Source organism: Sceloporus undulatus, chromosome 5, assembly GCF_019175285.1.
Source record: "Sceloporus undulatus isolate JIND9_A2432 ecotype Alabama chromosome 5, SceUnd_v1.1, whole genome shotgun sequence".
NCBI classification, from domain to species: Eukaryota; Metazoa; Chordata; class Lepidosauria; order Squamata; family Phrynosomatidae; genus Sceloporus; species Sceloporus undulatus.
In genome coordinates, this window is record NC_056526.1 from 65026419 (window position 1) to 65041746 (window position 15328).

The 15328-nt window shown below is 38.9% G+C and overlaps 1 protein-coding gene across 14 annotated transcripts in view; it reads right to left on the minus strand.

The window, feature by feature from the left end:
- The window catches only part of NRCAM (neuronal cell adhesion molecule), a 183765-nt gene that overhangs the window by 73928 nt on the left and 94509 nt on the right, over positions 1-15328 (minus strand). For 13 of the 14 annotated variants that reach the window (XM_042466810.1, XM_042466812.1, XM_042466809.1 and 10 more), the window contains 6 exons: positions 14875-14980; positions 11921-12126; positions 10782-10904; positions 8432-8602; positions 7757-7813; positions 4635-4746 (listed from right to left, as the gene is read on the minus strand). In XM_042466810.1, the coding sequence (XP_042322744.1) occupies positions 4635-4746; positions 7757-7813; positions 8432-8602; positions 10782-10904; positions 11921-12126; positions 14875-14980 (775 nt within the window). The remainder of the gene's footprint in view (positions 1-4634; positions 4747-7756; positions 7814-8431; positions 8603-10781; positions 10905-11920; positions 12127-14874; positions 14981-15328) is intronic. The other variant, XM_042466811.1, reaches the window with a different exon arrangement.

The following is a 15328-nucleotide window of genomic DNA, read 5'->3' on the forward strand; positions in this document are numbered from 1 at the left end:
TGCCTTCAGTATCTCTCTTTTGAGAAACTCCCATCCGTCCTGAACTCCTTTATTTTTTAGTATTTCTGACCATGGAATCGCTCTCAATACTTCTCTAAGTTTACTGAAATCCACTCTCCTAAAGTCTAGGATGCGTGTCTGACTATGCCTGGCTTCTCCTTTCCACTGTATTACAAACTCCAGGAGAACATGGTCACTTCCACCTAATGATCCCACCACTTGCACCCCATTAACCAAGTCATCCTTGTTGGTTAGGATCAGATCTAAAATAGCTGACCCCCTTGTTGCCTCTTCCACCTTTTGGACCATGAAATTGTCGTCCAGGCAAGTGAGGAATTTGCTAGGCCTTGAGGATTTTGCTGAGTTTGACTTCCAACAAATATCAGGATAGTTGAAGTCGCCCATCACTACTACATCTCTCTTTTCTGACTGTGTGGTCATCTGTTCTAGAAAGATATCATCCAATTCCTCAGTCTGACTTGGGGGTCTGTAGTAGACTCCCACCATAACATCCTTGTTGTTTCTCTCCCCTTTGATTCTTATCCAGATGCTCTCCACCTGGCTTCCATGATTGATGTCCAGGATCTCTTCACTGGTGTAAATATCTCTGACATATAGTGCTATTCCTCCTCCTTTCTTATTTGGCCTATTTCTCTTAATAAGGTTATACCCCTCTATTTCCACATTCCAATCATGAGACTCATCCCACCAGGTTTCAGTGATGCCTATTATATCATATTTGCTTTGTTGTACTAGGAGTTCGAGTTCATCTTGCTTATTTCCCATGCTCTGTGCATTAGTGTAGAGACATCACAGACCATGGTTCCCTTTTACTTGCTGCCTGTGCAAGTTTTTTTGCCTCCCACTGTTGGGTCCTTGCACTGTTTGCCTTGTCTCCTCTATGTCAGTTTGACTATTTTCGCCATCCCTTTCGCCTTCCTTAATATTGCCTCCCTTCCCCTCGGAACTCAGTTTAAAGCTCTCCTGATCAAGTTCTTGAGACTGTTGGCAAAAACATTTCTTCCAACTGGCGTGAGATGCAACCCGTCTGTTGCAAGAAGTCCCTCCTCATGGAACCGCAGCCCATGATCGAAGAATCCAAATCCTTCTCGGCGGCACCATCTGCGAAGCCAGTTGTTCACATCCGTGATTTTCCTCTCCCTTCCTGGACCATGCCCTTCAACTGGCAGAAGAGACGAGATGACAACCTGTACATCCATTCCTTTCAGCTTCCTACCAAGCGCCTTGTAATCCCTTTTGATGTTCTGAATGCTGTGTCTTGCAGTATCATTAGTTCCCACGTGGACCAAAAGGAAGGGGTATTGGTCAGAAGGCTTGACCAGTCTTGTCAGCCTCTCTGTCACATCACGGATCTTTGCACCTGGAAGACAACACACCTCTCGAGACATCTTGTCAGGCCTACAAATCACTGCTTCTGTACCCCTCAGCAAGGAGTCCCCCACTACGACCACACGCCTCCTCCGAGGCTTAGCAGCGACTGTTCCCTTGGGTGGGACTCTCAGGCTCCCCTGCTCTGTCCCTGAAGTCTGTCCATGCTGCTCTTCTTCATCCTCCTTGATAAGGGAAGAGCTTCGAATCTATTTTCTAGCTGCAAGCTCCCCGAACAATTCCTTCTTGGCTTACTTCTCTTTGTGACATTCCTCCAGCTGTCTGCCTCAATAATTGGGTCTAAATCATAAATGATGTCACACACATATATTTCATACTTGGGATTTGGCTCTATAGTATTTATTATAGATTTAGAAGATTTATATACCACATCACAACTGGAGCTTTCATAACAGCTTGCTACATTACAAAATACAGCAAATACAGCAAGAAAAACATGCTTAAACTGAACATAAAGAGTACAGTACTACTAGTGCTGGAGCCAGGATCTCACATTCTTCCCCATAAGGAAATTAATATAGTTGGCCCTGTGTAGGGGATGAGAGTGGAAGGGTTGCCGAAATGGAGCAAGCCCTGCTGTTGCCTTTGCTTGTCCTCCTTCCTTTCTTCTACATTCAGAACAAAACGCAATGTGCAAAAGAGTCTTCAGAGAGATTTACATGCTAAATTCAATATGCTGCTAATCTCTTTTTGTGCTTATGCCTCTTACATTGCTAATATAATTCCACCTATACAAATGAGCCAAATGACAACAAGAAAATGTTTTTGCCTGGAGGGCAAAGTCAGGGCGTTGCATCCAGATGATGCATGCCATGACTCTGCCCCCGGGGCCCAAGATGCCACGCACCGCTCCACACAGTGCGCAGCATCATGACGCTCCTCCGGCGCTGTGTCCATACAATGCAGCACCAAAGGAGTGCCACATAGCCAGACTGCTATGGCTATGACACCCTTTCCAAGATGCAAAAAGGTGCCATTTTTTGCAGCTCCTTTTCACATTCTGGAAAGGTTGGATTGGGATTGCGGTGTGTGACTGCCGCAGCCCCAATATGGCATGAAAAGGGGCGGTTATAGGCCGGCCCTTTAGGGTGGTCTGTTGAGTCCCTATATTTGATCTGTAGGCTTCTTCCCTTTCCCACATTAATGATGGTGTTGTATTGCATTAACAATGCTGATAAAGCTAACTCTGTGAAGTCATTTACCAAAATTTAAAGCTGCTCTTGTTAAATTTAACTACTGTTAAATTTTGATGCAAATGTAAACCCTATGAAGATTGGTTTGGCCCAGTGTATAGGGAAATCCCAAGGAACAAGATGTATGTTGGTTGAGTCCAGAAGAGAAAGAGAACTGGAGTTGGAAATGAGTTGCAATTACCAGGGCTAAAGAATATGTCCTTTTCACTTTGAATGGTAGTATTTCAGTTGTGTATTTAGTAGGGCACAAAAGGATAAAATATTTATAGTGTAATTTCTATATTGCATTTTCTTCTATTTTGTATTTTCTTTTTAATTTAGGGTTTTAAGATTCCACCAAATAGTGCAGAAATACTGAGCAGTACAGGCAGAAGAGTCCTACAATCAAGTTCTGCACCGGCACCTCATAGCATGCATGAAACCTTTGGGACAGTGCAGGTCTGTCAGAATTAATGCATAATTTGTACAGTTGATAAAAATATATTTTGAGATTTAAAGTTTGTTGTTGTAATTTCAATTATAATTGGCCCCACAGAACCTGGTAGAAGTGCACAAACACAGCATCACACCAAGGCTAATGCTGACACAGGTAGACAAGTGGAAAGTTTCATATGAAAGAATGCTAAGGAAGAAACAGATGACCTTGTGTTTCTGAAGTATTAACCATTACTGCGCAATGATGAATGTTTTGTCTATAGCAGCAATGTAAGTCTACTTCTCCTTCTTCAGGTAAACAGTTCACAAAGTATAATTCTCCAAAAAGAAGGAAGATTTTTCCCCAAAGATTCTCAAGGCTATTTCTTGTTTTTTTGTCACTAGACAAAGTCTTTTAAAGAAGTAAGATTTACTTGTATCAAGAGCTCTATTCAGGAGCTCTCTTTTAGAGCTGAACATGCAAAGAGCAGAATATGATAGCTCAGCCCTTCTGTTGTCACCTGGCTTATGTGAAATGCAATGAGTCTAGGGCAGATTCACAGGTTTCTATTGGCAGAAGACAACCAGAGTTTTATAAACACTGCCAGTAGCTTAATGAATGACATCTATTCTCAAGCACAAGGACTAATTCATTCTTGAGAGGAAAACACAGAGTTGTATGGGTAAGTAGTATACTTCATAGTATATCTGTTTTGCAAAAGACTGGCCTTTAAGAATAAACAATAATTCCTGCCAAAGCACCACCTCTGTATTTCTGCTTCTGAATGTAGCCCATGCATGCTGCATAATAGCTCCTCTCCTCAAATGGGACAGAAAATATGCAAAGGGAGTGGATCATCAAAAGACAAAAGGTGTTATAGGAACAGATAAAACAGCCAATAGAATTATTTACAGAGCACTGCCTTGCTGCCTTTGGAATTTTTAACTTGACCCCCACTACTTCCACAAGAGTTTTTGTGGTGCCCCTTGACTGGTGGGGAAGAATAGCACTTGACAGATGAACAACAACAACTCTGATGCTTCTTGTAAGTATAATTTATGAAGGAACATTCACTAGAACTGGTAAGTTAGAAAGTCTTTCCATGTCCTCTAGAAACTGGGGGAGAATTTTGCCTTTTACTGATTACCAATGGAAGTACTACATGTGAAGTGGTCCTGAGGAAAGAAAGGAGAGAACAAGCATTTCAATTTTCTTCTTTCTATGTGTGAGCATCACCATATTATTTCACCAAATGAAAGCTAACATACAGTAACAGTTTAACAAGCAACTAGTGCAGAATTAAAAGAGTAAGTTGTCATTTTGGTGGTTAACACATTTACAGACTGGCATGAAAAGCTGGTTTCCATACAGCTTGGTGGCATGGGGCATGTACAAAACATGCTCCCAAGACTCCTGGAAGCCGGCTTCACACCGCACAGCTGATCCCCCTGCCATAGCATTGTGCTAGAGCTGTGGTAGGATGGGAAAAATGCCTTTTCACTGGTGCAAGAAGGAGCAGCATTTTGCTGCTTCTTTTTGGGCCGGCAAAAAGACGGATTAGGGCCCCAATCTGCCTGTTCTGCCTATCAGGCTGCATGATTAAAAGGACAACTTACAGTCCTTCTGCAATGCACTCCAACAGAAGGGTGTTTCCTCTTAGCTCTGTTTTGCTACTTGTGCTTCCAGTTGGTGTTAGAATTGTTGGCCTTCTTTCTTGATATAACCTGGCTAAAAGAAAAAGATACTTTTAAAAGTATTTATAGTTCAAATGTAATTTCAAATCTACTATCAAACTCATCATTATGAACTGCAAATGCAGATTGTAAATTTATACTTTATATTCATGCATACAAAAAATCCAAAATAAAACGTAGGAGTTTTCACTTATGGTGCTGTGCCCTGTTTGACTACATCACAAAATCCAGGCTTAAACTCAGAAAGATTCAATATGAGCTAAGACTAGCATCCAATAGATTTATTCTTCTGATAAAATGGTCCCATCAGAACCCAGGGGAGGGGTTTCATTAATGTGTCTCACAAATTAAGTATTTCCAGTTTTAATTTCTTTATTAAATTCTGATGCGTAACGAGTTTGCATTCTTTTGGAGATTTGCAAAATTTCACTCAGATGAAGTGAAATAGGAACAGGTAGACATGAAAGTGGGGAAAATATCTTCCTCCTCAATGTATAAAGCCTTTACATTTAAATGCTATGCTAAATACTCAATGCTGTGGCTTAACCCAAATAATTCCTTGGAATTGCTGAGAATCCAGTAGAGCTGCTGGGATGTGCAGAAAGTAGATATAAGTCTACTGGTAGAGTTCTTATTAATTTTCAGCAAGAATTTTTCATTTTAAAATGTTTAGTAGCAATAAAAATAAATTATTCCCCTAACTCCACTTCTAAAATGAATAAAACCTAAGAAAAACAGGATTACAAAAAGTTCTGATACTCAAAACAAGCAAAAGGTGCCAAATGATGGTTCTGAAGGTCCTCGTAAAATATAAAGTAGATTCTGCAACCCTGAATTCTGACCAGTCCTGCTCTGTGGATCTCAAGCATCCTCCCCAACTCTGTCCACCACACAAACTACATTTTCTGCTATTCCAAATCCATTACTACCTGGAACCAACACATGACTGTAAACTAGTTTAAATCTATAGTTTAGTTAGGCCCAAGGATATCATCTTTAAAAGGTTGTGGTCCAGATCTCCATGGCCTAATTCAGACCGGTGCTTTGCGTGGCCTGGCCATGTACTAGGGTTGTGCGGGGGCAGAGTGTCTGCATGCCCCACAACCCTAGTACGTGGCAGCGGCATCATCATGGCAGCCTCTCATCCACAAGGGGGTTGCCATGAAGATGTCATGCACGTGCTGCGTCCAAACAACGCGGCACATGTGTGTGATGTTTCTGCGCCACCCCAGGCGGCCTGGGCGCAGCATGGGAAGGAGCTCCAAAACGGAGCTCCTTTTAGGTGCTGCATTGTTCCCGCAGCAACCAAACAGCTGCAGGAACGATGCCAGGGAGAAAGGTGCTGGGTAGCCCCCTTCTCCCATGGCTGCAGCTCCCAGGGTGTCCAGGGGCATGAAGCCATAAGGACACCCCTTTTCTGCTCCATGGAGAAGTGGCATTTTTCCGCTTCTCTGTGACTTGGAAAAACTCTGGATTGGGGCCACAGGGCTGCTGGTGAGGCTGCCCTGCTCCCAACCCAGGGGCGCCACAGATCCGCCCCTTTGAGGCAGTCTATACCATGCCAATGTTTTCTTCTGTGAACACAGTCCTGCAGAATAAGCAGGCCTCCTAATCTACTTCAGTGGAGTTCTGTTGATTCAGTGAGCCTTATACACTGAGCTGCCCAATCTTAAAATGAATGGGGAAACCATCAAGTTCAGAAGGAGCTGGCTGATCAAGCCAATTCTATTTTCCTCTTTGATATTTCCTTGCCATCATTGCTGAAGTATCTCAGGAGTCACAAAACATGTATTCTAATTAAATATTGAGTCATGATGGGTCAAACGATAACTGGGTTGGTTGCAGCTTGCTGTTTCCCAGTTGCCCATCTCTACTGGTAAGCAATAATCAGTCAAAAATCAGATTCTGTGATCAGATAAAAAGTCATAAATCTAGTACTGTAGTACTGATCTGCCATACAGCTCACCTCATTCTCTTTTGCTCTCTCTCCCCATTAAACTGTTCTTTGAGGACAGAATCCCAAATATGAAGCTCAGTTTATAAAAGAAAAAAACTAGTAATCTTGTTCCTGAGAACCTCCCAGATTTAAGACAAACAGCAGCAAGAAATGCTCCTATAATTTCCTTCTCTGCTGTAAAAAGAGCTGGTAGATACTAATTATTTACTCGGATATATAAATAACTATTTATTTGTTTGTCCAATACTATAGCAGCAGTGAACTTTCTACCAGATCCTACTATTTATGTAATCATATGTATGCATTGTTATGGTGTGCACAAAGGAATTAATGTTTTCCTTGAACCTGGACAAAAGCAGTGGCAGGGGAATGACAGCAACAGTGACAAGGCAAAGGCACGAGATGCGGGATATCATTAATCAATAATCTTGGCTGGGCTTGTCCCTATAATACCTGTTTTTGCACCTTGAAAAGTCTGTATGAAGTGGATGGAGTATGCATTAATGTAACATTCAATACCATTATTATAGCAGCCATGTTGTTATGATGATAGCCTTACAAAAATTGCTAACTCTGTAAACGATAATAAATGAAATAGCAGAAGCAGCAGCAGCAATAGTAATAACAAAATGAGAACTTTAGAACTTTAATACCTTTAAACATGCCAGACATTTATTCTTCCTAACACAAATATTAAATGGTTAACAATTATACTTCAAAGTCAACAAGACACTAAGCAGGATGAGCATCTGTTAATTATTTTTCAGTTTAGGCTGAAGTGTGCATTATTGACTAGTCCTAGTGATAATGAATGATCAGTTAATGTAGAAGGAAAATAAATATAGTACATAAAAAATAACAAGACTGCCATATTGGTTCATTTATGAGAAAGTAAGTTTTTTTCATGCAAAAGTGCTGCTATTACCTTCAAGCAATTTAAAATCAACTGAAGTGTCCATATTGTTTAATTATTGTAACAATTTATTAGAATTGTAAGGGCAGTATGGTTAAATAGCCATGGAGTGAAGTTAGTCAGCTAAATTCTACAATGAAAGAAATAATGCCAGATTGGATCTCTAAAACTCACCACCATAAAAATCAGTGTCATTCATATTAGCAGCTATAGTTTCATTCAATGAATCCACTGAAATAAATAGAATATCATGAAGAATGCAACCAGGTATATCTGAGCTTTAGAAATGTTAGAAACATTAATTTTGGTAAGCTCAAACAGAAAGAACAAATGCATTAAACTGTTCACTGAATGATGATATGATCTAGGAGAACAATAACATTTGCTTTTGCTCTCAGGTTTGTCAGGGGATCTCTAGTACTTATTGCATAAAAGTTTATAAAGAGGAAACACACAAACACTTTGCTTTCAGGCCATGTTTGTACTAAAATTGAAATCCTGAAAATAGGTTGCATAAATACTGCTGATACCAATGGAACCTAAGCATTCTGAACATTTAGTAAAATATATTTTATTACAGTATACCATTTTACAAAAAAATTATTAAAATGAAATGGAAATTATGTTCGCTGTTTTCTAAAAGAGCTTGTTTAGGTTGCATATGTTCTACTAAAGATATCATTTTGCATGAAAAATTTGGTTGTACCCTAAGGTAGGACAGACTTCTGGTGAATATAACCTAATATAAAACAACATAACAAAGGTAATTATTAGGCAATCGCAATATGTCTCATGGTGAACACAGCTACACCTACAATATATAAGAGAATTCTCAAAATCCAGACCTACCTGGCTCAACTTTTAAAGAAATGGGTTGCTTCTGCTGTATAGTTTGTGTATGGTTAAATCTTGCATAGCATATATAATCTTCACGGGTATCTTCTGGTATTACATTAGAAAAATAAAGGTCTCCATTTAGACTCTGAGAAACCCTCTCATTTTGAGGAAGCTTTTGAAAAGCTATGAAAATAAAGAAAAGGGAACCATTTATAAGTACCACTATACATTAAAAGATTGATTTAGGCATATGAATTCCCACTCATTTTCCTAGCAATTGTGCTAATGAACAAGAAAAATATGCAGAAATTTCTCTGAACTAGGATTCTGCATTGGGACATACACTTCTGAGATTGGCGCAAACTGTAGAAAGTTTACAGAACTTGCCATGGGCTCATTTTGTCACTGTCTGAATTCAGGAGAGCCTAGTAAAGTTATCTTTTAACTGCAGTTTCCAAACTCCCAGCCAGCATGATGCAGAATTCTGGGAATTACATCCAAAAATATTTTTGTCAAGTTGTGTCTAGCTCACACTGAGATTTCTCCCCACAATCTTGTGCAAGGCAGAGATATTTTACACCTTGCTACTTCCAAGGATATACAGTTTAAGTACCCCTTATTCAAAATGCTTGGGACAGAAGCGTCCCATATTTCAGACTTTTTTCTACTTTGGAAAACCTGTATTTGCATATACATTATGAGACAAAATGAGGCAGAATGGGGATCTGTGAAATGGCAGGAATAGAAGCGCAGTGCTTGGAATAAATTCATGCCTCCTACCATTTCACAAATGCTTGCATGTCTCTCCAGCTGTGTCTGGAGATTTTGTAATTCTGGATAATGGATATTCAACATGTATATTATATATCTATTTTTAGGTGTTAAATAATATTAGACAAGCATGGAACAATTAGTGTGTAAAAGCCAGCAATCAATTAAAATAGACCAAATAAATGGTAGAGGAAGAGTATTACCTGGTTTGAATGCTGGCCTGCACTGCTGCTGCACATGCTTTTGTGGGAGTTAGCTATCCTTGAGAATGTAGTACAGTATAACCTTTAAGAGATCTGTCACGCTAAAGAAATAAAGCAGTTCTACATCACTTTAACTGTCCTGGTTCCATGCTATCTAATCATGGAATTTGTAGTTTGGAGCAGTATTCAGCATGACCTATCAGAGAGCACTGGTGTTTCACCAAACTACAAATCCCTGGATTCTGTAAGATAGAGTCATGGAAATTAAAGTGGTGTCAAACCATTTTATTTATGCAATGTGGATACACCTTTAGATGTATAACTAATGGCTACTAACTGCACACTGGAACCTTAGGACCGTAACTCTAATTACTTTTTTAAAAAATAATTCTTCATGCACTAAATGCTTCAGGAAACCAGTGGAAACTGGTTGATGCGTAACTGTTTTCCCTTACTGAAAAATGCATCTGTCACACCCCTTTCCTCATTCTACATATAATGTTCAAGAACCTATTCTACACATTTCTTACTAAGATGCTTCATTTTCCTGCCTTCTTCCTGTTGCTTTACCAAGTCTGTTAATTTCCATTACCTGAGCCTATCAGGCTATCATCATTTGGAAAAAAAAGAAATTTGCCAAATACAAAATATTTATCAAAATTTGGGACAGCTGGAAAAAATATTCACACTTTCTGTGAAATGCTGTTTATTGTTCTATAGAAGTGATGGCCATACAATAACTACCAGCCCAGTGGCATAACCTGCCATCATGCCATTGGGTAACCCTTGCTTGTGTAACAGGCCACCATGCCGAAAATAGATGGTAGAGCTGGCACACATCAGTGCTCAAAACTTAACAGACAGAGTATGAGTACTTTCATAATGGAGCCCTGGTGACGCAGTGGTTAAATGCCTGTACTGCAGCCATTCACTCAAAACCACAAGGTTGCGAGTTCAAGACCAGCAAAAGGGCCCAAGCTTGACTCAGGCTTGCATCCTTCCGAGGTCGCTAAAATGAGTACCCAGACTGTTGGGGGCAAATTAGCTTACTTGCTAATTAGCTTACTTGCTGTTCACCGCTATGATCTTTGGAATAGCGGTATATAAATAAAACAAATTATTATTATTATTATTATTATTATTGGAGATCAAAATAGGGTGGATGATATCATTAGGTAAGCCATTATAATGGCACAAACGTATACAAAACTATACAACCTAGTTTCTTGAGGAAATGAAATTGTAACTATCACAAAGCATAGCATGATTCATTTGTTCCATCTGTCCCAAATAGGCATTCCAATCCAGCAAGACCAAGCAAACACAGATGGAATTACTGAATGATTCTACTGTTCCGGGTATATATAGATTCTAAAAGTAAAACTTACAGTTATCCATCCAAAATATTATAGGTGGTGGTAATCCCACTGGTGGCCTGCAGGGAAGTATTGCATATTGACCTTCAGTTACTACTTTTGGAACTAGTTTTTCTTTAGTCCATAAAGGGGATCCTGTAGAGAAAAAAAAATCATTGTCATGTGGCCTGGGGAGTGAGAAAAATCAGGAGTATCAAGAGCCAGAAAAAAATAAAAATATATAATATAAAAACAATGCTCTTATTAAATTTATACTATTAGCATAGACGGCTTCAGCAGTGTCATTCTCATGGGAAAAGTTAGAAGGAACTTTTATGTAGCAGTTTATGCTATTTCAAGGAATTTAAGTTTCAAATGTAAATTTACCATTCAAATGGTATTCTTAGACATTTCTAACATGTACATAGGAGACTCCCAGACAATGTAACTCTAGGTATTGTAGAAAGCAAAACAGGTAAACTATTTTTTTTAAAAGATCATGGACGCCAAATTAGACAATGCAGGAACAGACATTTAGAAAAAGTATAGATGAACTGGAATATAAACAGCTACTTTTACTTCTTCATGTAAAGTAAAAACATGTCAATTCACAACATTTGGAGCACTACACATCTCATGCTCTCAAGTACAATGATTTAACTTGCTCTACTGAAATTGCAGTTTTAACACCATAGCTCAGCTTCATGACAGAATATATTTAAAATGGAAGCATAACTATTTAAAATTCCCCAACCTGGGGTGGGTGGTGGGTGGGTGGGTATTGATCTTCTCCACCAATACATTTTGTCTTTTTAAAAATGTGCAGCTTTTTGCAATATTTAATTTGTAAATATATGCAGTGCTAAAGGATCAAAATATTCCTTTCTAGTTGTGATGCTTTATACAATATCGAGTTTTGAACATAGTGGGTGAAAGGGAAAGTATCACGTGCTTGACTTACTTAAAAATTTCAGAGAAAATGGGCAGTTTTTCATGCTGTACAGCACTAAGCTAGAACATCTAACATCATTACCTTCTAACAAGATTGCTTTGATGATTAAAAAGATGTCTTTTTTAAAATAAAGGAAAGAAAAAAAGAAAATTATATAAATAAAAAGATTGATAAGAAGAAAGAGCTTCGAGTTTCATTAATGACAAATTGTTCAACTTACTGGATGATCGTATGACAATGTTATTGGAAATGGCTGCTCCTAGCTCATTCCTTGACGTGCACTGATAAACTCCTTCATATGATTCTGCCTTTCCTCCATTTTCTTCATTAATAATATTTATTATAAGAGTTCCTGAGTGTGGCTTCATTCTTACCCGTGCATCTTTATCTATGTCGAAATGAGTTCCATTACGGGTCCATGAGAAACTACCAATTAAACAAATGTGGATGAACTTGTTTACATAGAAAAGATATGTCTTAAAATAATGAATTTAGTAATGCAACATCAAAAATCATGATAATGTTAGAGGGATATCCAACTGCAAAATCTGGGGTGGCAGGTGGTATCTTATTATTATTATTATTATTTTAAAAAAGCAGGTTAGCAGTATATCTGAAAAACATCTCCCCAGAATTTGAGATCCTCAGGTGGGGCTGTTATTGCTAGCTATTTTATTGTACATAGTTTTGGGTTTTTTTGTGGGGGGGGCATAGTGGGCAGAAAATAGGTATGCATTTCTCCACTACAGTTCTTCACAAACAACAGTTTTTCTCAAAGACCTGTTTCTCAAAGAAGGAATTTTAACAATTTGTTTCCTGCTTGTTCACAAAAGGTTTTTGAAGGCTATCTGCAATTTGAGATGAATATGCACAAAGTTAAAGCACAGCTGTTCTGTGTAAGAAATAATATTTCTGCATAGAAATATTATTGGCTATGCAGAAAACGCTGTTTGTCAAGCAGCCAATGCTGTTTTCTGCATAGAAAATAACATTCTGTTTTTCTGTGCAAAACAACCACATGGAAATTTTGTGCAGAAATAGTCCCAAACTGTAAAGGCTCTCACTAATCCAGGATTCTCCTTAACAGAGGGGCTCGACAGATGGGTGCTTTGCGCTGGTCTGGGCCTGAACTAGGGGTGCACGGGGGCTGAGCATTTACATGCTCAGAAACCCTATTGCGCACCCCGGTGCTATCTTCGCATGCCCCTGTACAGACGGGGCATGCCACAATGGCATCCGCGCAGTGCAGCGCCCAAGCAGCGTCACTTCACCATGGGGCACGAGCACACCAATGGCGCCCCATGTGAGGCCTAAAAAGAACTCGCCAGGAGCTGGTTCTTTTTAGGCCTCCATCTGGGGCAGAAAGGCTCGGTGTCTTGCCACCCATTTATGCCCATCTGTCCAGCCACAGAGTTTCTCGATGCTCAAAAATATGTTTTTGACCATTTTTGAATATTTAAAAATATTATTTCCATCCCTAGCTGAAAAAAATGAGTATCATAAAATAATATAATTACTATATTAGCATAATAGATTTGGTTTGATTAAGTTCCTTTTGCTGGTACAGACAAGAATTTACATTACTTGTAATAACAAGGAAAAATCCTGTATATGTGCAGACCTTCTCAGCTGGCACTATGCATGGACACAGCTATAAACTACAATTATGGTCTGTAAAGGCACTCCAACAATTGTTTGAAAGCAAAAAATGAAGTTGGGCCCAAAACAGACAGGCTGAAAAAAAACTATAGTGGGGCCATGCCAGTGCTACTTGTGCTGGAGCTTTGGCAACCACATGCACCCAGCCCCAATCCAGCCCACCGCTGTGCTTTTGAACTGGGCCAGCTAAAGGAGCTGTATTTTACCACAATCAATCAAATGGTTAGCAATCAAATGAAATCAGATGGTTGACTTCCTAGTTCAGCCTTTTAGTCACTATGCTCACCAGTTCCAAGCACCAGAGCTTTGGCTATGTTTAAATAGTATCAGCCAACCATTTTTAGCAAACCATTAAATAATATGAGCATATTGCACACATAAACCTATGCAAGCAAAGTCTATCCAGAGGAGCCTGTCATGACATATGGCCTTTAAGAAAGAAATGAAGCTCAAATCAAGCTATACATAATGAAGGCCAATAAATCACCCAGATTTCAGAAAGTTGCTTTTCAGAAATAATTACAGTCGCCCTCTCCTTTTTTGTGGGGGATCCATTCTGGACCCTGTCCTGAAAACGAAGTTTCGCTTATATTCAAGCCCCATCGGCTTGAATATAGGTGTGCGTGCCCCATTCTTTCCCCTTCCGTTTGTCCTCATGCATAAGTGAGGGACACGAGTTTGAAGACTGCAAGAACAGAGGGATGACTGTAGTTGCATTATTCATTACAATGTTTAAGAAGTAACCTGCTTTGTTACTTATTACAGTGATGACAAAGGCCAACTCTTTATATTACCTTTGTTCTACTCATTATTTTTCCATTACTTTCTATTATATTTTTGAGAGGGAAAACCTTTAGAACTGATGCAGAATAGCATAAAACTTGAAAATTTGCTATCACAAAATGTCCTCAAAAGCCACACTTGAGAATAACTAGAAACTGTTACTTTACATGAATAAAATAATTTTGCTCTTGCTTGTTTTATTGTTTTTTAAATCTACTTACGATACACCCTTATTGTCCCACAAACTAACTAGTTACAGGTAAGAATGTTACTTGTAACTCACTATTTCCAAGCTCTGAAATCACCAACTTCTCAACAACAGAACAGATAGGATACAACAAGTCCAATGGGAGCTGGAAGTCATGCTCTTATCAATGAGGAACTTGAATAAAAGATTCTTTCCCCATACTATTCCAAAACTACAAAGAATTTATTCTACCCACCCTACAGTCTTATCCCTACATTCCTAGAGAGTGCACAGTGATAAGACTGAGCTGGGAGTTAGAAGACCCTGATAGTTCTTATTAGGCCTTGTCTATACTGGCCGCTAAGTCCAGGACCAATCCAGGCCATTATGCTCTAGAATTTAACCTCACTGGCCATAGATTTAGATATTAAATTACAATCCTGGAAAAATATCTGGGCGGAAAAGGATTATTAAAGCCATTACTTCCAAGTACAATTCTGCTGTAAAAACGCACAGGAACCACAGATAATAAAGCTACTACTTACCTTGGAGGTGGTTTTCCTTTTGCTTCACACTGTATTACAATATTCTCTCTTGGGTCAATGATATAATCTTTTGGTGACTGTTGAGTTATTGTTGGCGGCTGTGGCACTTTTGTGGAATGTGATTAAAAACAAATGGGGAATCTTTAGTTACATCTTCAAAATGCGCAAAAAAATTATGCAAAGGGTAATTTTTGAAAATGCATATCAAAATATAGTCATGTTAATTACAAATGTTTAGTGTACTACAGTCCTGCACAAACCTGCAAGGGAGTTAAGTTCCCCTGAAATTAATGAAAAATGTTACCATTGAATTGTAGGATTACAGAATGAATTTGTAAATCCAAATCTGCTATCAGAGTTGCTTTATCTATGTCAGCACAGCCAAGTTATTTGCATGTCACTGCACACTAACATTTCGGCATCACATATTTTCTTCTTATATCCAATGCTTTTA